The sequence below is a fragment of the Parus major genome, chromosome 3 (genome assembly GCF_001522545.3).
Source record: "Parus major isolate Abel chromosome 3, Parus_major1.1, whole genome shotgun sequence".
Lineage (NCBI taxonomy): Eukaryota > Metazoa > Chordata > Aves > Passeriformes > Paridae > Parus > Parus major.
The window spans coordinates 40423479-40447809 of NC_031770.1; the positions used below are offsets into that span (position 1 = coordinate 40423479).

General features: G+C 37.3%; 1 protein-coding gene across 4 annotated transcripts in view; it reads left to right on the forward strand.

Moving 5' to 3' along the window:
- Positions 1–21202, forward strand: part of SMOC2 (SPARC related modular calcium binding 2) — a 140470-nt gene extending 119268 nt beyond the window's left edge. For 2 of the 4 annotated variants that reach the window (XM_019006134.2, XM_019006135.2), the window contains exons 10-13: positions 13219–13321; positions 14244–14518; positions 16955–16995; positions 19589–21202. In XM_019006134.2, coding sequence (XP_018861679.1) covers positions 13219–13321; positions 14244–14518; positions 16955–16995; positions 19589–19612 — 443 coding nt within the window. In that variant the 3' untranslated portion in view covers positions 19613–21202. Of the gene's footprint in view, positions 1–13218; positions 13322–14243; positions 14519–16951; positions 16996–19588 lie in introns of all 4 variants that reach the window. The other 2 variants (XM_015622695.3, XM_015622693.3) reach the window with 1 other exon arrangement.
- Positions 21203–24331: the final 3129 nt, after the last annotated feature.

Below are 24331 nucleotides of genomic sequence, written 5' to 3' on the forward strand. Positions count from 1 at the left end.
AAAATTTAATTTCATTAAACAGGTATTTTGACCCTTGTATTAGCAGGGTACAGAGTTCTCTTGGAGCCAGGCTCATGGTTCCAGGTGTGCATCACACAGTGTTGCTGTAAACTTGGCAACTGAATCAAGGAAAGAGATTTGTGTGCAGTGCAGTAGCTGGACATGTAAGGTCCAGGAATTGGGCTTTAATTTAGAGTTCCCTATATGGCTTGGTAAAAAAGGAGGCACACTGCTGTGGTGCTGGCATTTCTAATGTTTAGAAAAACAAGGCTTGCTCTTCATCGTGAGTTGTTTTCACTTTTGAAGTTCATTAATTTCCCTGACATAGGCAGGTGGCTTGGTTAAACTAGGGTTATTTGGGAAAGCAGGATTCTTCTGGGAGAGTGAAAACTGTATGGTTTATTCTACAGTGAAACCTTGTTTTGTCGAATTCCTTAGCTGCCTGAGATTTAAGCTTGAGGCCTGGCTAAGTATTCGGGTGAATGCTTTGTTGTTGCTAGCTCTCCTTCATATCTGGCTGTGGGGCATCTTGCAGACAGGCTTCACTTGATAGGCACTTTGTGTGGCAGGCAGGGAGGGAAGGAGGAATGTGAACAGATATAAACTACTCTGATTCTTTACAATCCACCCAAGGAAAGCTGCCCTGGGAAGCAAGTCAGAAAACTCTGGTTTAATATAAAAGGAGAGGGATGCATTTCTGATCATAAAACTATTATCTGAATGAATCTATTAAATCTGAACTCTTTCTTTAAAATCAAACATGGTTGTCTTGAGGGAAAAAAAGTAAAAAATTAAAACAAATGGATCTTACTCTATTTGTAATTATATAGGTGATATACAAAATGTGAGCTAATTGTGGGGTACATTGAATTTCTTGATGCTGAGGCTTTTCCCTTTTCTACAATGGATTTCAGATGTTCAGCTGGGCAGAAAGAGAAGGGTACCTTCTATGCCTTATCTTACGTGGAACTCATAGGTTGGCTAATAAATTAAGTTCACAGTTAAGGCTGTTTTCAGTCTTAACATTAAGAAAGGAACACATTTATTTAAAAGTATTTCTTTACAAATGAATTTTATAATTTTTTATTAAAATAAGGATTCATACCACATGCACAGGCTCAAGTCAAGCTCCCTCTCAAAGATTTGTTTTCTCTCTCAGATGTTTAGCTTCAGAACTTTTCCTTAGTAACACTGGGAATTTGGAGACAGGTAGGAATTAATTGGGTTAACTTTCCTGTAGCCAACACAAAATTTGTATTTTAACAGCAAAAGACTAATTCCCCAAGCCCAAGTTTTCTTCTTAGTGATTTATCTCTGTTTACAGATAAAGCAGAACTCTGTAATACAGGACAGATAAAGTGAGAACATTCTATGCTCGTTATATTTTTAGTAGAGTTGACAGATAAATGCCTGTCATAAAAAAAGCAATTTATTCTTAAAATGTGCTTTGATAGCTAGGCATTTATATTATTTTTCCTTGTTTTGTGGTAACCATTTCCAAACTTATCAGCATAATTAATGGAATTTCTCAAATACTTGAGAAATGAAAAGTGATCCCTTTCATGCAAAAAAAAACCCAAAAAACAAATTAACTAAAGTTCACTAAAAAATTATTGTAAAATTTGAATTTGGAACTCCCATCCTTTCCCCTTGTCTTGATAGATATTTTTTTTCTTCAAATATTAATGAAATTCATAGATCAAATCTATTCTGCTCCATCTGAACAACTGAAGATACACTTGATATTATAGTCAAACCTAGGTACTTTACTAAGTCAAGTCATGAAGTTTGTTTTTGAAGGTATTCTGTGAGAACCCCGAGTTCCCTTTCTATTAAAAATTTAGACAATTGAATGAAACCTTTCTCATTAAAATGAAAAAAAAAGGGACAGAAATTCAGGTTGTGCTCTGTGTTGTGGATGGAAATTGTCAGGTTAAAATAGGATTACTGAAGTAGCCTATGTTTTTTGTTGCCCCTGTAAATAATGTTTCTTTGGTTTTTTTTTTCTCTCTTTTTCATGACATCTGAGTGTTTGATTCCCTCCAGCTGCCCTGTTTTTTTCAGTGTGCTCTGAATTCAACTTTATACCACTGGCACTTGTATTGTCTACTCTTTTAATGTTCCCTAAGTGAAATACTTATACTGAATAATAGAGCAACTTAAATGCTCAGTTTTAAATTGAACAGATTTAAAGTTAGAAAATAAAATCCAACAGTCTTAATGTGTTTTTATATCAAACAACAGGCTTCTATTTTGAATTTTGTGAAAAAAATTTAAGCAGTGGCTTATAGTTTAGAAGAATGATAAAGTGCGGCTTAAGCATCCGTTCACACAACTCTGTTGTTTGGTGAGGCAAAAATCCTCAAGACCAGAACATGCAAGGCAAAATACCTTTTTACTGAGAATTGGACTTTTCAGACTATGAATTGCAATGCCTTTATCCAGCAAAGCACTGAAGTCCATGCTTTTCTTTAAGCTCATGAATTCACTTGATCTAGAGAGAAGACTGTTGACACACTTGCCAGGCTTTCTGGAAGAAGCTGGCTGCATTTCTTTATGCCATGCAAGATTAAACCCTGACTTGAAGAACATGCTGTCCAGTTCTGATGCTATTGTTATTCTGCTGAAGAAAATGTTTTAATATAGCAGTAGGAACGGTTTCTGACATTCTGTTTGTTCTGCGGGTTTGCTCACAGCAAAAGGAACCCTTCTGTGGACACACAATAGCTTGATGATTAGAGTACTCAGCTGAAGAGGAAAGAACATAGGTTCAAATCCTTGATCCAAACCAGACAGAGCAGAGAATTGAACCTAACTCTCTAGTGTCAGAGATTAGGGTATTCCACTGGGATAATCGCAAGCCAGGTTTCAACTCCCTGCTCTGTCTGGTTTGGATCAGGGAGTTGAACCTCAGTCTCCTCCATCTCAGCTGTGTGCCCTCATCACCAAGCTATTTGGCCAAGATGGGATAGGGTGTTTTGCTCTTTTTTTTTTTTTTAAAAAAAAAGCATTAAACTCATTTTGCACCAGAGTAAAATATAAACTACCCATTCCTGACTATTTCCACATGATGGAATTGTTGTTTCCTGGCCAGGCTGAGAGAGAGAGAGCTACTTCATGGTCACATACCGAGAGTGCCAGAAGCAATAGGAAGATATAAAACCCTTCTGTCCCTGCAAATGCAGCTGAAGATGCAGAGATTCAGCCATGTTATCCACATGGCTTTGGCACAAGCAGAGAAAACAAAACCACCAGAAACCAATTCATGTGAACACCAAAGCTATCTCAGTGAACCACAGTTTTGCTTGGAGGAGAAATGGGGAGGAAGATTGATATTCTGTCAGTGCTGCTGGAGGTGTCTGTGTCAGAGCACAGGCTGAGAGTTTGCACGGAACTCCAAGCAGATTTTTTCTCCACTGGTTTCCATGTCTCTTCTCCCTTGATTTTCTACCTGGTTCTCTTCAATTTCCATGCTTTTCTCTGCCTTTCACTGCCCTTACCATATACTCATGTCCTTTCCACAAAAATTTTTCTGGCTTAAGCTCTAGTGTTTGCAGTGGCACACATAATTGAAACTTGTAAAATCCTCTGTGAATGCGCTTTTATCAGTTGATATAAATGGGTGGGTTGTAACTGTTTGCCTTTTCCTTGCAATCCACACAAACATGGTGAATTTCTTGATTTAATCTGAGGCATTTTTAAAGGTTTAAGTGTTTGGGTTTGGGTTTTTTCTGCTCATTGCATTTTTTTTTGCCTCCTGATTTTAACTAGCAGTAGAACACCAAGTGATTTTTGACAATCTAGCATGTGAACCCTTTTATAGCCATCTGCATAGGGCTTGTTTGCTTTAGTGATGCAAAGATCATAGACTGAAAGTCTGTACATATTGGAATTTGCAGGATTGAGTATCTGCTGGTATGGAGCATTGACTTCTAGTTTTGAATAGGAATTTTTTACATCCATTCACTTGTAATAGAAAATGACCACTGTAGACTAAATCAGCATTAGAGGATGCATATTTATACCAAAGAATTATTCCCAGTAGAGTTAGAGTGGAAATGTGGGGTGTATGAATTATGGAGGCATTATTTTAGTTGCATTCACCAACAGGCAAGCACTGTTGCAAGATACATGGCTGAAAGTCAGATCATTATGCATACACAAGAAGGACTCAATTTTGCTGGGTCTCAGCATTTGGAATGCTGGTGCTGTACACTCAGATTGTATTTTCCCCTCTCCCCTGCAATACCCAGGGCAGAAAGTTATAATGTGATGTCTTGTTTCCATCTCTCTCCATTCAGTCAGCAGCACAGGGTAAGATGCCTGAGATCCTCGCTCATGTGTTTCTATCACTGTCTTACCGACAAATGAGATTCCATGGCTGGCTCCAGAAACTGTACACACACACACACTGCTGTAACTGTCTGCACATGCTGAGTCCTTCAGCATCCCGTGTCATGTCAGCCTGTGTATAAAATAGGGTCATGTTTGTTTGTAGACCATGCCTGATGTCCGGGGGGTGCAATACGATATTTCTCTCTCTTTGTCTCCTGTAGAGTCCCAAAGTCAGTAAGCCTGACTGGTTTTCACTTTTCAATAACCTGTATTCTCAGCCCTTTTGGATATTGCCTGATAATACCAAGAGTAAGTTGACTCTGTGGAGCCTGGTTAGCACCACACTCCATGACATCTGCTGAAGCTGACAGGGTGGGCTTCCACAAAAATGCAAGGAAATTCAGGCCTTGGCAAGGCTGCAGGATATCCTTAGTTGGGTATCTGACTGAATGCTGGACACATACAGGGGAAACAGAACACGCTGTGCACAATGAAACTCACCTACAGTGTAGTGGTCCAGTGAGGAAAGTGTCCTCACAATCCTTAATGGAATTGTATCTCCCTGCTATAAAGCAACCCTAGGCACTTCGTAATCACCACACACTGTAAACTGTTTTACATGAAGTCAGCCACATTGCATCCTTCCTGGCAGACACTTTAGAACCATAATTACATTAATCTCCATCCTTAATTAGTTCCATTGTGCTTCTGTCATTGCAGGATCTCTGCTACCAAGTGGGATGTGTTCATTTCCTCTGTGCTTACTGTAAATTGCAAATTAAGGGTGGCATGCTTAACTCTCAGTTGCCTGCTTTTTGTGGGATTAAATCCAGTTCATCATTACTTGAGCATTTAGTTTATTATTGTTTTATGAGGTACACAGTACTATATTTGACTTGAGGGAATCTCTTTGTCCCAAATAGAGGTTTATTTGTAAAGAAAGTTGGTTTGAGAACCTGCTGTAGCTACAGAGACCTCTTTCTGGAGAAGTGATCTGGGTAATGTTGATATAGGAATGGACCATCATCTTTAATTTAAATACAGAGTGTCTAATTATTAAAACCTGAGTCTATTCAGTCTGTCACAGTATGCCCATCTCCTTCATCAGGAGCTAATGGCATTTCATTCTTGTGTAATTTCATGCCTTGTAAGAGTTTCATACTGAGGAATTGTATTTATGTTTTTTGTATCAGTCATCTTACAGCTTTTTATCTAGCGAGGGGATGAGCCAGTCAGATTTGAAATTATATTTGCAGAGGAAATCTATCCCATTTAATGGAAGGTGTCCAAGAAGGTAACACAACTGCAGATCCCAAACTAAAAACTGCATAAAGAGAAAGGGAGATTTTTGTGATGCCAGGTTTCTAAGGACTGTTTCATTCCATAGTGTTTAAGTAATGCTTTAGTGGTACTTGCTGACTCTTGTTTCACTTCAGTTACTTCCAGGATTTTAATTTTATAAACCTCTTTTAATCACTGCTGTAAAAATCCAGTCTGAGTTACAATTCAGTATATAGTTAATGTTCCAAGAAATAACCATGCCTGCCTGCCATTAATTCTAGCCTCTCTCTGTATTGGATATCCCATTTCTAAATCTTTCTCTTGCCAGTTATGGAAGGGAGAGAGGGAGAAAAAAGTAATCAGATAAAACTGGTGAAAATTTGTCTCTTAATGCAAGTTCAGTACTCATAGGTATAAGCAAAATGGAGCAAGGGTAAAGACTGATATTTTATATGACTGCTTGCAAAATTGCTAGATCTTTGGCCTCCTTTCTGCTTCTCCCTTCCCCATCTTTTTTTCCATCTTATCCTTTAACATCCAACAAAATGCTTTGGGCCCTGGTAGCACTGACTTAGTTTTGGATTTGGTGGTTCTGCCACTGCTTTTTTTTCCAGATTCAAGAGACAACAAGTCACTGCATCTGTGAAATGTGCCATTTGTGTGCCACAGGTTGGCATTGTTCTGGACCATCTATATTTGTTCTTTTTTTAAAACAACCCCCAAAACAACAAATGTACAGTGTTTCAAACATGTATTTGAAAAGATCCATCACGTACAAAAAGGTATCTTTACAGGGTGCTAACCTTCCATCTCCATCCATCCTGTGTTACGGTTGCATAAGAATCACATGAGGGCATGAAGGACTCTGTGCACGAGGACTCGGAGAAAATTGCTCTAATAGGAATGTGTGCTGCTGGCCCAACAGCTCTGAACTTACTTCTTCTGATTTAATGACCATTGCTTCTTAGGGTGTGAATAAAGACCTTTTTTTGTAGCTTTAGATGAGAGTGGATGCTTTGAGGATTTTCAGCTTATATGTCCAGTGGTAAAAGTCTCAGTAAGAGATAGCCAGAAAAGTTAACATCAGTTTGTAGAAAATACTGTTTTTCATGAAGGCTTCCAAGGAGCAGGCTGCTTAGATTAATTAAGTAATGTAAAAAACATCCCCACTTAGGTCCCCATAGTTCAATTTTTCCATCAAGAGACCAGAATTATGCATCTTATTTCTGAGGTCACTTCCATAATTGCAACAACATACATTCTTTATAATAGCTTTTCCTTTATAATGGATATTTAAATGGAGGCAATTCAATATGTTTTCTTTCATACCCTTCTCCTGAGAGGAAACATAACAACATGATGAAAATACAAGTGAATGGGAAGTAATAAATGTCTACTAAAAATAACTGCATTTTTACTCTTTAAGCAGTTTTCGTTGCTAATTGCTAAGACTCTCAGAGTGATACTGGGGAGATTCAGATGCCTGTCATACTATATAAAACTGGATTCCAAAATATTTCAGTTTAATAAGCTATTACTTACTGCACTATTTTTAAAATTGTTACTGCAGTCAGACGTACTAGCTGTTTATCTCAGGTCCAGGTAGTCATTAAGTATGGTATATAAAGCAGAAGAATAACTTTTTGAAAATCAGATCTAGTTGCTTTTCTCTTTTACACATTTTTGGGCCCCCTTCTAATTTTTAAACTCCTCTCTCTGTGTCCTAATCAGTGGAATGGTTGACTTCTGTCACTGTGCCATTTCTAGAGTGAAATGCACTGTGTTTATTCCCCTAGAGCTGGACCCACGTGGCTGCATTGCAGGTCCTGCTCAGCCTGAGGTGATGAGCCTCTAATGGCTACAGGTTTGCACGGGCACAGACTGCAAACCTAAGTGCTCAGAATGTCAGATCCTTCTCAGCATACTGAGGTGTCTTTGGCCCCCAAAAGTGAAGTAGATATTCTGTAGGCAGTGACTGCCAAATAGAAACTTCAGTTTTCTTGTATCCAGTCAAGAAGCAAAGAGGCACGACTCCTTATGATCCGAGCTTTTAGACCTTTTCCCCATTTGCAGTCAAAACTAGAAAGGTAAAAGGTCTACAAGAGAATGGTTAAGAATGGCAAATAAGATCCAAAGGCTTTCTCAAATTCAGTGTTCATTTTGTGCTGGATGGCTTCTGAAACGATTGCAGTGTTTCAACCGGTTCATTGCTCCCTGTTTTCACAGTGACATCTCAGAGCTGTTAGCAGCAAGAAATTCACTTCTCAAAAGCCTTTCACACTTTAATGGAGGGAAAAACAAAGCAAAAAGTGGTACTCAGAAGTTAGCCATTTCACATTGTCTGTTTAATGCTTTGATGTTCTGATATGATTTTCTTTTTCTTGTTTAGTAATAATAGCAGAGGAACTGAAATAAATGTAATGGACTGGTTTTCCTATCAACAAATGCCCTAATCTTTGTCACTCAGTTGCCTGGAAAAGTTGATTATAGGATCTTGTGTTTCTGCTATGAGTATTATCCCTTCTTTCTTCCAAATTTACCAAAGAATAGGAGAGTAGTTTGAGCCTAAATCCATTTATAAAACAGATACATATAGAATTAATCACAAGCTGTTTAACACCACCTGTGAATACAAAGTCCTCTGTCTGGGCTTCCTCAGTTAATAATAACTTCTTCAGGGAAGAAGTGAAACATTTGAAGGGATATCCTCTTCTATTCTAAAGGAAGAAAAACCCTCAGGTAGTTGGGATGAATGCCTTCTGAATGGGTTCCTTTATACTGAGCTTAAATAACTATTGTGGGTGAGACACCTCATTTCAGCAGGCTCAAGTTCAACAAATCCTCCTCAATGAACTTTGGTACGAAATGAATGCCTAGGGTTGAAAGGTAGGGCCTTGGGACAACATCCTATGTTAACTCTCTATGTCCCCTAAAATTAGAACAGAAAGATAAATTTAAAATAGTAACAAAAATAAAATTACATACTTGTTAAGAACTGAAATCTGCTTCCTGCACTTGTCGAGCAAAAAATACCCCTTTCCTGCAAGACATGGAGATCTGGGGCTAGAAATCAATGGACCAGTAGCCCCTCTACAGCTAATATCCATTGTATTCTATTTACTTATTTTTGAAATTTGGGTAAAGACATATGAAAGAGAATTTGTCTCTGAGCTTAATTTAATTATTTTAAATTGCATGAATGTTTAAGAGAAAAAAAAATAAAAATTCTAAATAAAGTGTAATACCTGAGGGATGTTAACAAGGGGAAGTAAAAATGTCCTCAAGCTTTCTAGGATACAAAATAAGTAAATAATTTGCGAGAAGTTACCAGAAGCAAAACTGAAATGAGGCATAGAATCATGGAATCAGAGAATTCTTAAGACTGGAAAAGACCTCTAAGGTCATCAAGTCCATCTGTTAAATTAAACTATAAAGACACTGACTCTATCAGTGAGACATGATTTGAGACCATGATTTTTTAGTAATCAGCAGAGTAACAAATTTTACTTCCCAGGCCCATATTTTGAAGGACTTTTTTTTCTTTCTTTCTTTCTTTTTTGAAAGGGGGTCAGGAAGAGCTCAGGAAGTCCTCCAAAAAATGAGGAGGCCCCTCAGAATGTCTAGACAAACACAAAATTGTAGTTCACATGGATCAACAGAAATAATCTCATCACTGTACATAAATGTGTGTATAGGTAAATGTCCAAGAAAAAATGTTTTTGTTGTATTGTCTGTTCTCCCAGGATAACCAATAGCACTGAAAAATTTTGTTAAATTCTTTTCTTCTGTATAACACATTTTCAGTGAAATCAAAGATACAAATGAAGCATGAATAGTTCTGATCTTTCTGGTTTTTGGCAGATCAAAAACTTGCTCCCAGTCTTTAGAGGTATTTCAGTTGTCATTGTATTTGAGTGCACTGCTAAGCTTCATGTTTATATTAGCAAACAGGGAATAAAGAAGAAACTTTGTTTGCTAATTGGAAGTTGTCATGCCTTTAATAACTTGAGTGACTGACTCAAGACAGTTTTCTCTCTTGAAGGAAGATTAATGTAAAATCTCTTTTAAGGTGTTTAATCTTATCTATTGGATTCCCATTTTTACAGAAATTAACAAAATGGTCTTTTAGCCATGACTTCAGATATGTTGTAAAAGATAATCTTCCAAGACTGACAGTAGGAGATTATAATCAACCAAGCAGGGAGCTCCAAGGCATCAGGGTGCATATTTTAGAATGTTTATGGGAAACCACCACACAGATTTAACTTCCAAAATCCATTTTCAGTGCTAAAAGTAGTTATATGTATATAGAGATGTGTATATATGAGAGATCTAATGCATAATAATGATTCTCTGATTTCCTTTATATTATAGCTGAAACGAGGTGTTTGTGTATTCCTGTCATTTGTTGTATGTATTTGTTGGTCTAAGGTTTACTCTGGGTAACACTATCCCTAAAGCAAACACTTCAGTCTACATTCTGAACCTGTATGTAAACTCCGTGTGGTTTCAGCTTCCACCCTTTAACAACAAATTACTATTTATGTTAGCTGTCAAATCCACACAGGACAGGCAGCTGCAGAAGAAGAAACTGAAGCCTATAAACCATAGCAAGAAGCACAAGGCTCCCATAAGAGACTAGTCTTTCCCTTTCTGTATTTAGCCCAATAAGAGTGAATTATTCATTACAATCAAGCTAAAGCTCCTCCAGTCTTGCCAGTTTATCCACAAGTTTGTTGAAAATTAAAGTTCAGTGTGAACTCTCCAGAGAATTATTCTGAGTTAGTAACACCTGCAAAGAACAGAGATTTCACTGTAAGGTAAATTGCTGGGTGATTGCCCACACGTCAGCAAAACTTATAATTGGGAGAACCTGAATATTTTCTCTGTATTTAACTGATGAGGATTTTGTGGGGTGTCATTTTACATTAAGAAGTAGAGTTATAATTTAGAATGTTTCACAACCACTGATTGTGTTTGTTTTAAGAGCAGTTTTTCTTTTCTATGAGATTTCTATTGCTGTCAGCTGCTATTGCAACTTTATGAAATACACATTTAGAAACCTTTCTTATTCTTAGGGAAAATTGTCAGAGACAGGCTTTAAACTGTGGAATTTTCTTCCAGTGATTTCTTGTGAATTTAGAAGTTGATACTTTCCCCTGCTTAGCTGTATATCATACATGGCAAGCTAAGTGGGGATTTTGATCTCTATATCTGTAGCATATGTACACCCAGCAGCTCCCTGGACAACAATGGAAACTACCTAAAGCAGATTTTTGTTTCTTCCAGATGTTCCAGAAATACACTCATAAATAATATGAAAAATTCAGGTGGAGTTCCTAAATCAAATTGGATATTCACATTATTAACTATCCAAAAAAAGGACAGAGACAGGAAAAAACTCAAACTGCCTTTGCTCCATGTTGTGCTTCATTGTATCATGCTGAGATCTTATTTTCTGCACTTTCCACAAGTCCTATATCAATTCACAGCTTATGTTTGGAGCAGAATTTAGGCTTCTGCCTGATGTTGGTAATAACAGCTCCAATACTAAATGAATAACGTTCATAACATTCAAGACAGGCCTACATGGAGATCCTCAGACAGACTTTTCACCCATCCTTTTGAAGGGAACCAGCTCTGGCCACAGTGCTGTCCTTGCTAGCAGGAGGTAGCACTGAGCTCAGTAGGTTGCTCAAGGACTACTCAGTTTCTTGATTCATACATGTTGGCACGCTGGCACAGCTGGATGTGCCTGCTGCATGGGAACTGCCTGGCCTCTGCCTGCTCATCTCTGGACAAATGTGCTTTTGTGGCTTGCAAGCCACAAAAAAAATTTATGTGATCTCATTTAAATTACAATGCAGAGTTTACTTTCATGGCTGGAATGCCTGAACCTAATTTGACAGCAAAATCTTGGCACTAGAGAATAAGCACTGAATGGAACCTGTTGGCACAGTTTTCTGTCCATCTCTTATTAATATCTTTCTGCCCTTCTAGCTTTTGTTCCTTACAGGGAAAATTGAAGTGCTTGCCTCACTGAAGTCAAACTTATAGTCATAGCTGCTGGATTGTTTGGTTTTGGTTTTTTGGGGGGGTTCTTAATTTCTTTTTTCTCTTTTTTCTAGCTGTGAGAGGGAAAAACCCACAACTGATTAGACTGAGGAGAAGGGGACATATCTAACAGAGTGACAACTGCTTTCATATGTGTACTTGCAGTGCAGTGAAACTTGCCTCAGTGAATTCCTTTTATATACATTTTACAGTTACTGGAATAAAATATCCCTGGTGCCAAAGGCAAGGAACTCATAACTGCATGAATGTGTTAGACAGCAATATCTAGTGGGTACTCCTGCTGTACATAATAGCTGAGCTATTCTTACTGCAACACAACTAAGGGCTAATATAACACAGGTTTATTTCCTTGGCTCAACATGGGATGTATTAAAAAATAATTTTCTGGGCAAGATGAAGCTTTTCGGGCTCATCTAGTCCTACTGCCTGCTCCAGAGGTTGCTGAGAAATGTAATAAAATACCAAATCCCTACTGACTGACTAATCTTCCTTTTCCACAGCACTTCAAAGTATTTCCCTTTTTCACTTTAAAACAGAACTATAGTAAGTGGCTTCCAGCACAGAATTGTCTGTGAAAGTCCTGCTGTGGGCTCTAGCTTCAAGCTTGTAATCTCCATGTCACTGATTATGTATCATCCTATACTTTAACTCAGCCATTTAGAGGGTTAGAGGAAGACCTGGTGTTTGGCTCCATGGAAGAGGAGAGGAAGCAGGTGCATTGTACAAGCAAACCTCCATGTGTCAACATCCATGTGCTTGTCAGAGGAGTTTATCTGCTCCAGCTGTGCCGCCTGAAGAGGGGATCTTATAGTATATATTTATCTGACATACTATGTGTCTGAAACATGCTGTCAGTTTCTTTCAGAGAAGAACCTCGCAGCATAGAGAATGTGATTATGAGGAGGATCTAGCATCACCATAGGATCTCACAGTATGAACCAAAGTACCAGCTAACAGCAGCTGATAGGGCTAGGTGCCATGTAGTGCTAGTTAACCCCTGTCCAAAAGGAAAGGGAAGGACACAAGGAGTTGACTTTCATTTTACAGAAAGGAAAACCAATGCACTGAAAGAAAGTGTGTCAAGAAAGCCAATGGAAAATAAGAGGAGTAAAATTGGAAATCTAAAATAAGTATTGTCAACTTCTAGTCCATTTTCTGTCTTGTGTCATGTACAAACTTTCATTGCTTCAAAGTTGCTATTTTCCTAATGTGACACCCATGTTAAAGACACCTGAAAGAAGGAGAAATAATGGCCAAAAATTAAATAAAGGGACTCTAGATTTGCAAAACAGATTCACACTTGCTTCAGTTCAAAGGGTTGTTCATTTATTCCTGCTCTGTTACAGTTATGTACCTGAATTTAAATACTTTTCTTTGAATTATGTTATGAAAACGTCCACAATTTATGGAAATTTCTGTACAGGGGGTAATATCTGTCTCAAAGTCTAAACTATTGTTGGAATATAAATATTGTAAAAACAAGTAACAAGAAAAGAAAAAAACAAATTAAAAAATCTGATTTTCTAGGTTGTCCTGGTGCCAAGAAGAATGAGTTCCTGACGAGTGTTTTGGATGCACTGTCCACAGATATGGTGCACGCAGTCTCTGATCCATCACTGTCTTCTAGCCGGTGGGTTTCAGATCCTTTTTGTGTCTTTAAAACCATTCTGACTGGGGTGAACAGATTGTTGAGAGCTTTGAGGAGCCCTCATAAAGGGTGAATTTCCAAGAGCCTATCTAGGACAGTTCACTTCAAAGTTACCACTGTGGACTATGTTCACCAAACAGAGATAGACTTGACAGAATTCTCAGCAGCACAGCCCAGGGGGTTTATCTGTAGCTGCTGGTGCAACTGTGTGTCAGTCTTTGTCCTCCTCTCTAGGCTTTATTTCTTAAATGTGTGATACCTTCCTGATTCATATTCTTCCTAGTTGCTTGCAAAACAAACCAATGCTATCAGCAGTCACAGGCAGTGTTAAAAATGTGTAAGTGCTGTCAAATGCGGTCAAATGCTTGGGGCATCTGCAGGTCAGGTGCTTATCTGAGGAGATAGCATTTATTTTCATAGCTTATCCTGTAATTCAATATATGTAGGTGTTGTAGCTCTAAGAGAATCCATCATGGGTTGTAATTGGAGCTTCTGTATTTGGTGATGCTGATTGTTGATCAACTTCAGTTGGTTACTTTACACATTTAATGCATCTGCTGACTATGAAGCAGTCTTTTTCTCTTTTATTTCTCTTTCCACTTTGCTCTGTTTGAGGAAATTTAAGGGGAAAGCGCTGTTTGCTGAGTATTGCTAAGCTCAACAGGGTTTCAGAGAGTACACTAAAAGCAGATTCTAGCCCTTAGTGTAAAATTTAGGATATTGTTGGCCAAAGTGAAAAAAAAAAAGAGAGCTTCACTACAAAGAAGTTAGTGTCCAAAAGCAGGGAGTTTTACAGTAGTGATGGGAATCTGATGGTGATGTAACTATTCTGAAATAAAGGTATTAAGATATTAAATATCAAAATTAAGAATTAAGACTAAATTCTATTTTTTTCTTGTTCCAGTGTTTCTGAGCCTGATCCAAATCATACTCTGGAAGAGAGAGTTGTCCATTGGTATTTCAAGCAGCTAGATAAAAATTCCAGTGGTGATATTGGCAAGAAGGAAATCAAGCCATTTAAGAGATTCCTGAGAAAGAAATCAAAGCCTAAAAAATGTGTGAAGAAGTTTGTGGAATACTGTGATGTGAACAACGATAAGTCCTTGTCAGTTCAGGAATTAATGGGCTGCTTGGGAGTAACAAAAGAAGAAGGTAAAGCAGAAACAAAGAAACGTCATAGTAAGAACCTTTCCTCTCTGTCATTTTCACTAAATTCTTCAAAGCTTATGGAGTCTGATATTTATATGTGCCAGAGTTATACAAAATAAAAGAATACACCTGTCTGCAGTTAATGCAGCTGTTGCTTAGTGCAGATGGCAAGAAAGTTGCTTCTGGATCACTTTGCTCTGACAGAATCAAAAACTTCCCGTTGATTCTGACCATTAAATGTATTATGGTAGGAAACCTAAGAAGATTTAATAACAGTCATCAAAAAGACAGTTTAGTGTTATTAGAGAACTGTGTTCTGAGTGAACAGCAAAAGAACACCTGTTCTTCTTGGATTCCTTGAAGGAAGCACATGGTTGAGCTTTCTAATGAATTCTCATTTCTCATATGTGGTTAAGAGATACAGAGAGGAATGTGGTGATCTGCCAAACAGGTGGAATAATGGCTAATACACAGCCACCTTACTTTGCTGCCAAACTGGTAGGAAGGGGAACAACTAATTACAGAGGATAATAGTCCCTGCAGAATTCAATCACACTTTTTCAATTCCTGAAAATGGGAATAGAAAAAAATTTTAAAAAAGTAGTTCTAAACAGCAGCAGTAGAGTAGATCCCCAATACTTTAAGTTGTGGAAGAATGAATATAGGTAAATTGTTTTGTCTGGTACCTTAAAATGAAGTGAGGACAGTGGAACAAGGGTCTCATTGGTTGTATTGACGTCTGGAAAAGCAGTATGGCAGAAAGACAGAAGAGGTCTGCAGTTTACTAATGAAATAGATTGTCTATGGATCACAGTAACAGATCTTCAAAACAAGTATTGATCAGATCCAGGATTATTTTCCTATGGCTTTTTTTCTGGACCTCATAATGATACCTTCCAATTTTCACTTAGATGATTAAGGTTAAAAAATGTATTTGAAGGTGGATGACTGTTGTTATCTTTATGCTATGAATGTGGAAAGAGAAACACTTCTGTCCTGCTGCAGCAGGCATTCTTAGGACTTTTTGTGGATGAAATTTGGGTCCAAAATCACTACACAGGAGGTAAAGGAAAGCCATATCAAAAAATCTGATTTTCTAGGTTGTCCTGGTGCCAAGAAGACTGAAAGCAAACTCCAGGCTTTTTGTCTTCATATTCCAGTGGAAAAAGCCCCAAAGATTGGGATAAACTGCCTTTTTTGGAAGTGAAAATTGTAAGAGGCATGAAATCATGTGATGGAGACACACATACACAGATTTGGCTGAAGTAAAAATTATGTCCACCATAACTGAAGTTTTGTAACAGATGTTCTCCAAAAAATCTATTCAATAATGAGAACATTCAACTTTGTAAGGGAAAAAAAAAAATCTCAGATGTTTGGCATTGAGAAACTAATGGTATCCAGATGGAAAAAAGTTCTTAACCAAATCATCAGGTTGCTTTACTAGAAGTACAAATCTTTAAGGGCAGGGCACTAAAAATTACTTTTGTTTGAATACCATTATTCTATTTTGATGATTAAAATTTCCTTTCTGATACTCCTTTCACTTACACAAAGGAAAGCAATTACCACTTCACTGCAGTTAGGGTTACATTTCTAGGACAAGAAAGTCTCATTACATGAGACTCTTGTCACCTGAGGTGTGAGAGCTGAGCTAAGAAGTGGCTCTGTATCATTTTGTGTGAGTGCCAGCTATCTTGTGTGAGAATAATTAGAAGCATTGTAAAAGCCAGAGATTTGTAAGGCAGGTTTTCTGAAGGGAGTACTAGCTGTAGCATTTTTCAAGGTCCAGTTTTGTTACCCTTAGTTCCAGTTCAGCTTGTTTGACTCACAGACTGACATGGAAAACCAAGAGAGCAAGTTCCTCCTGAGTCTCACAAGTTTGCTTAGGAAGATTAATGCGTTAGAAAAGTTATTTAGCTTTTTAAGGGTTTATTTTCCCCTTTTTTGAGGACTGTCTTTGACTTTGAGACTAAGAAATTTAAAAAAAACAGTGATAATCTTGTCATTTTACAGATTAAATATGAACAATGTCTGTAGCTTGTAAAACTGTTTCTATCTTTTGATAGATCTTTGATCTTTAATCAAAGTGAATGCTTTCGATGCTCATCTACTTGTCCGTGCTTCTTTACTGCCAGGGATAATGGACTGTATCTACTGCTAAAGATTTAGTAATTTGAAATCCTCAGCCTTGACTAGATGCAATTTCCTAAGCAAATTTGACATGCTAACTTGCAAGAAACGCTGTTGTTCAACTTTCATTTAACTCCTTGAAATAAGCAATACCTGTAGTGAGGAAAGAAAAAAGTAGATGTGTCAGTGAAAGATCTGAAATATTTTATCTCATTTATTGAAATCTGTGCCCTTTCCCTGCTCTATAAAAGATCTTTTCAGAATGAGGGCTTCACTTCTTGAAGATAACTTGCAAACAATATTTACAATGTTTTCTTTCCCTTCCTTTAGCAGTCCCTAGAACCAACACTGAGAGCACTTCATCCAGCAGGCAGGTGAGTACTGAGGAGACCAAGATCTCAATTTCTGCCTCTCCTGGCTGAATTTCTTGGGGTTTTAGCAGTCATCATTGCAGTTTCAAATTGCTTTAATCTGCTATTCTTCAGAGTTCCCAGAAAAATGTAGAGCAACATGCCAATTAGCAAATTTTTATTTTAAGTTCTATGTATGGAAAGCTAAACCAGACAATTACAGGTGCAGAGTAAATGTCCATAATTTGCAATTAGGCTTGCCTGTGGAAGTTCCAAGGAAAGTGTAAGTTGACATATAGGACATATATGATAATTTGATGAGTGTAATTGAGCTCTTGTGAGTCTTCTACATTCCTGAATGACAGCATTCCCACTTTTAAATGTGCACTGCTGCATCTTCATTTAACTTTTATTTTAGCTGAATTCTGTCAATTTTCTTTTGTGTCACAGTATAGACACAAACTGACATTTATTGAAATGGACAAAACCATGCATTTCCCATTCCTTGTGAAAATCTATACGTTTCACAAACCCCACTGCATTATTATATGATGGCTTTAAACAGCTTTTAAAATCTTAGTGCAATGAAAAGAGCTGTCATTTTCAAAAATCTTTTCTGGCTGTTCAAAATGATGCTGAAGAACTAGGATTTGCATCAGTCTGCTAATCTATGTTTAAACTAAAATTGAAGAATGAATGGAGAAAATAAAATGTCAAGTACCCTGACAACATAATCCATGATTATTTTTTTTTTAACAATTTTCTGCAAAGACTTGATCTTGTTTTTTCAAAATAACACCAGTGTATGTCATACATGGAAGTTTAGCTACTCAAGCCATTTGTGCAAAAGGCACAAAAGCAGAGTTTTTTAAATGAAGGAAAGGTAAATTTTGAAAAGAAGGGTCTCAAGTGAAAGGCCATGAAAACAGGTTAAAAAAGTGGGGTATAATTTTTATAACCATTTATTCAAAAGAACATTTTTCTGGGCAATATTATCATACCTTCCTTGTGCTTTTGCATGGTCTTAAAGGAGGGCTTGTGAGTCCAGTAGTTTAAATGGTCTAGCAAAGAAAAGTCATCTTCACACTATTCTTACCTCACTTTTGTATTAGTTAGAGGACTCAAATTACTAAGGCTCTCAAAAGCGCCAGTAAATGATGAACTGGTTTAAAAATTATTCATGTACCTATATTAAAAGAACAGCTCAGGTAATGCTGCACCTATGGAAATAGGAATTTGGCTAAAAATACCCCAAAACCCTAGTTGTGGTAAATGTTTTCCCATCTATCATAAAGCTAGATTAATTTGTTAGAGCCCCGGGTGAATCTTCCCACAAAGCAAGAGAAATCTTCCTTGCAAAGTTGCTCGTCCATTTGTTCCCTTTTTTTAATCTCTGCTTTGTTTGATGTTAGGTTTGCACTTCCTAAGGCAAGCTCAACATTGGTTGTGGTTTTTACCAGAGACCTCCTACATACCTTTGATGGAATATAAAATATTCTCACAGCTACAATAACGTGATAAGTTTGTTTGTTTAAACAAGTGTTTGTGGTCTTAATTTTTCAGGTTTTCCCCACAAATCACTTACGCTTTAAACAAGACAGCCTGAAAACAATTACCCTGTCAGGACTCCAGAGCGTTCAGAGGGGTTATTTTAATTATATAATGGCAATTACTGGCACACGTGCATTACACTTGAAGCATGACAAGCCCTCTCCCCTTTCTTGTAATCTGATACTGACTTGTGGAATTGGTAATAAAAGTGTCCTTGGAACATCTATGTTTTTCAATTTTGTCTAATAATTTTGCTGAATCAGCATCAATTATTTTAAGAGCTGTTGCTGACAAATGATAGCCTTAAATTAAGGCTGGCTAAGAAAACCATCTGTTGGCAGTTTCCTACTTGAACAGTATATGGCTGCAAATGCAGAAGGTGGTTTTCATCACAGAAGTTCTCACTCGGAAGGAAGCCACTGAAAAGAGTAGAAGCTGTTCAAAGGAAACCACCCTTCTAAGAAGGCCTGATCAAATTTGCACCACTCAGGAGACACACACTCAAAAGCTCTCTACTCATTCATGAGGACTGAGGCGCACCTGTGGTTGCTCTAAAACAGGTCAGATAGGGGATGGCTATGACAGGGCTCGGGTAGTGGCCGGGTTATTTGCCTTGCTCAGCCCCACCCTGCCCAAAAAACGCACACGTAGGTGCCCACACGCTGTCAGTGAGACCTGAACTTTTGTCAGCCTAGCAAAAAGTTTGTAAGGAAAGCACAGATTGTTGGTGATACTTGGGCCAGCAGCCCGTTCCTTATATGCCATAGGAGGGATATTGAACCAGGGACTTGCCCAGGCAGTTGCTAAAACTGTGTTTGGCAGGTATGGATTTAATAGGGACATAGGTAAGTAGTCATGATATGGCTCATACCCTTGCTCATAGATCTAGGGAAGGAGTACAGAGCAGGAATTTTTTTATTCCCTATATATATTTATGCAGAACTCTCTTCTGATAGTGGCATATGTGCACTGCTAAAAAATAGAGGTAGAATTTTATACTGGACTAATTGAAAAATTAATGGTAATTGCATTGTCATTAACGCAAATTTTCTCAACTTCCTTTCAGCAAGTTTCGAAGAAGCAAGGGTGAACACCTTACTAATCCAAGGCAGATCTCTTTGACATGTGGGAGATTTCCTCACCAAAAGGCAATAAAAACAACTGTAGTATTTGCACTTTGTACTTAAAAATGTAAATTCACTTTGTAGAAATGAAATATTTAAACAGACTTTTTTTTTTTTTAATCTGTGAAAAAGTAATGGCTAGTTTTGAAAAATTATCACATACAATGTATGTGTATTCTTTTGTCTGAAATATGTAAAACATGTTGGAGATGTAAAAGTTTGCATTTAAACCCTTTTTTTAAAAAATAACTTTTCGGCAAACAGTAGCATAGAAACCTGATTCTATGTATTTTTGGTTTCAATAGTATACCTAAGTTTTCTTAATAGTGTCATTTAAGTAGAGTTATGCTGAAAAATCTACTGTATTCTCAATTTTGTCCAAGCAGTGTTGAATATTTCAGGTTTGCAGGACTGAGAGAATTGTGCAAATTGCTGTTTACTTGGTTTTGCAGTTTTTTACTGAACAGATTTTTCATTGGTGGCAATATTTTATTTCATTTTGTTTTTATTGTAATTATTAGTCTTTCCAAAGATCATACAATTAGACTACAACCACTAATGGATTCAGAAAACAGTTATTCTACTTGGGATGCTTACAGAACAATGTATCCTTTTTTCAATTTTTGAAGTGCCTTTTTTTATAACTTTTGGTAGGATTTTTCTCCTGTTTGCTTTCACTTGGGTTATTAACACAGCAAACCAAAAAGGAGTAAGGTGGACTGTAGTGTCACTCCCGTCTGGTTCAGCCTGAGCCTAAAAGCAAGCATGTTTCTATGGTCAGTGCAAAGCAGGAGCAGAGTTTGTATGGGTCAGAATTGTAAATCTTACTGTCATGACAGGGAAAGGTAAGCCTTTTCTCCCCTTTTTACACCTGGCTACTCTTATCAACCCTTTGGCTTGCCTGGGGGCCCACTAGAGGAGGGGCTACTCACATTGCCCCTGCCTGAAAAGTTTTCTTTGCTAACTGAAGAAAATTCTTGAAAGCTTTTATACTTTCTCCATAATTTTTTTTTCCCCAATGTCTTTTATTTTCTTATGTGAGTCTGAGGGGAATAAGAACTTCTGGATGTGAATCTAAAGCAGGAGACCCAAATGAAAAAATGTTCTGCTCTTGAACAGCTGTGAGTTACAAGCAGCTGGGTTGATCGATGCAGTGGCAGAAGGACTACTGGCATCCAAGAGCTGACATGAGAAGGCAGGAATGTAGCAGCAAGCAGTGATTTCATTATGGTTTGTTTAAATAATGTGTAGGTTCTGACATGTGACCAGCTACTCATAATGGCACCCTGCTTGAGCTTGTACCTGGAAAAGCTTTTTTTTTGTGAAACAAAAGGTGTCATTTCAATTGCAACATATTCTGAAGTGAAAGGAAACACTATATGCAATGGAATTGTATCCCAGAAATTGTGTACTCTAGGCTCTGGCAACAGGAGAAACCAAGGCAACTGTCTGTTATCTTGTATTTTTGTTTTAAAAAGTATTTGTTATTCTTTTATAATATTAAACTTTGAAATTAATCTTCTTTATAGATTAAAGATTGATATGTTATCAAACTACGCTGTTGACTTCTTTTAAAACACAGAGAGACATGTTTGGAAATAGATACACACAGTGATGACTTCACCACTGCTTTGAGTTTACAAGAAACCTCATGACCTCACATTGAGTCCATCTTCTTCCCTTGCCTTTATTGAATTCTCTTTTAAGATCATTCATGTTTTAGTCATACCATTGCTGCTTCAAATTCTCTATATAGCTCCAACCTGGTCTCTTGCTTCTCCTCAGCAAAGTGCAATGTAGCATAGAGAGAGATGGCACTGTTTCCCCTCCACGTGAGTATGAGCTGCAGGACAGCTTTCAGCCTGGCTGGAAACAATGAGGAGAGGGAAGCAAACCCTCAAAACTCACCATGCCTGCTAGGTGGTCACAGTATGGTTAATAGCAGCATTTTGTAAGAAGCATTTAATTCCATAACTACGCCCTTTGGAGACAATATAAACGTAGCCTGCCAAATATTTTGCCATGTCCATGGTTTGGAAATGCACCCCATTTAAACTGAGAGGTTGTGTGGGGAGGCAGATTTGGACTAGCAATGTGATTATTTGAGTAGCCTTAAACAGTTATTGAAGTGCAAGTAAATGCTAAAGGTGGTTTAGGTTGCCAAAGACTGCTACCACATAGAGTCATTTAAAAACCCTACAGTAACTGAAACATGAGGTGTTTCCTCTGTGTATACATTCTGTGCCATCGCTTTCATGATTTCTGTCAATTACCAGCAATTACACCACTTGAATATAAGTAGTACTGACTTCTCATAATGTCAGGTAGAGTCCAGATCCCTAATGGAATCATACTTGAAAGCTTGCTAAATTCATCTTGGCATCCTGTATCTCCCATATGTCCACAGGATATTTAAACTGAGGTAAATGCTCTGTTTGTAACTAGGAACAGCCTTGATACCAAAAAGGAATCCATGTGAATAGGCCCTTAGGCTCACACTAGTGTTTATTATTTACACAGTAATTAATTCTAGTTTTTATCCTACTCCACGTGCAACAATTTAAATTTTAATCCTGTTACTGCTAACACAACTTATATTCTGCTTCTCATTAACCAATATGCATTCTAGTTCCATCTACTGCTGAACATACTTGTTTAGAACTTTTATAAGGTTGTAAATAGAAGACTAGAAAGTTTGAAAAATGTGTATGGTTTCAGTGACTTGTCCAGCCTGTTGCAATGTCCATTAGTCAACAGGCCACACAGTGAGAAATGCTCCATATTTTGTCAACCCTTTGGAAAGCTTTCTCATTTTGTTCCTGTCCCTACATTTAGGCCAACTTCATAGTTTAATTTTTACCAAAACCACTTAATTGTCAGTCTTCTCCCAGTCTAACAAATTAGTAGCTTTCAGGTGCTAATTTTGTAGAACTGGGACCTTGATGAATGAGTGCTCCAAATGACAATTCTCCTTGCTAATGTCATTTCAGATATTGAATGACTGAAAAAAAGAAACTTTAACAATAATCATTGCATAAAAGTAAAGGAATACACTGTACTTTTTTATTTAGACCACACTTTTGCCCTTCATAAGTATCATAAGCCAGTGGAGAAAGCAGGCATTCCTGGAAATCTGGAAGGAAAATAAAAATACCGATTGATTCATTAAAGATATTTAAGTGTTTTCAAGACTTGATAGATGTAATCAATATTAGATGTTTCTAAGTAAGAGTCTTTAGTGCCAAAAGTGAAAAGTTTATTGCTTTTATTTCCTTTGGGATGGCAAATAGTTGCAATTTTGGAGTAATTACTTTCACATTAAATAGGAACCAACTAAGTTTATTAATGTCTGAAACATTAGAATGATTGTAGTGAGTTATTGATACAAACTGTATTCTTTGTCCAATTTAATTTTTTCAGTTCAAGTTTTATAAGTGAAAACATGCCCTTTGTTTAAAAAGCATCAATAATACATGTTATTTTTTTTCTTTAAACAAAAGCTCATGTGGAAAGCATTGAGAACAACACATTTCCCTAGAACATCCAATGAGGGGGATAAAAGGGAGAGAGATCTATTTTTATCTAAGTTTATAGAAATAAATGCAGTATTTTGCATCTACTACATCCACCTTCCCTTTTTGGTCATACACTTTGTCCTCTGACTCATCTCACGGGTGGTACACAAAGCTTTTTTGGAAGGTAAGATAATGAATTGGGAGTCCATTCTGTGCAAAGAACTATCATTTACATAAAATAGAGTCATCTGAGTCGTCCTTTCCCTAGATACTCTCTTTAATTAACATCAATTCAATGCATGGGATTTCTTGTTTCATATGAAATACAGAATCCTTCTTTGCACAAGCATGGGACCTGTTCTTGGCTAAATGGGCACTTTATGGAGAAAATCACTTATCAAAGATCAGCACAGTCAATGGGATTGTAAGTGGACAGCTGCAATTTTTTAAGCCACTAATAACAGTTAATAAAGATTTATAAAGCCCACTCAGTATGTGAAGTGAATCCATGAAATAGCCTATATTTGTTCTAAGTAGTCAGTCACAAAAAAAAAAAGAAAGAAAAAAGTAGTTAATGAAGCTTCCAGTGAGAAATATTGTTTCACTAAACCATAACTGACTGATTTCATGTGATTGAAGTTTACTATGAAATGTCACTTTTAAAAGTATTTTTTTGGTTTAGTGGTTATTTTTATGTTGGAACTTCTTTACTAAAAGGCATGAAATGTCAACATGGAAAAGTGACATTTGGACACTTATTTTTTACAAAATTGGATATTGTGAAAGGTACCAGCATTCTTGGTCTTCCACCAACTTTAAAAATCAAAAAATCGCATTTGTTTGAAAGAAGTCAGGTTTCCAAACAGTTTTTAATGCTTCATCTGAGTTTTTTGAGTGCCTTGCTATCCCTGTGTGGGGCAAAGAAAAACGAGACTGGGGCTTGATCAATGGTTGGATTTAGCACTGAATGCTGAAAAGCAAAGAAAACTGCAGTATGGGTAAGGGTATTTATACTAGTTTGTATCTATGCAAAACAGTTGAAGCACTGTGAATTATATGCAGAAATATAAGGGGCACTGTTCGAGCTTGCAAAACAAGCCTGCCATGGGACTCACTGCAAACATACTCAAAACCTAAAATATTCTAGCATATCTCTACCTTTACCAGTCA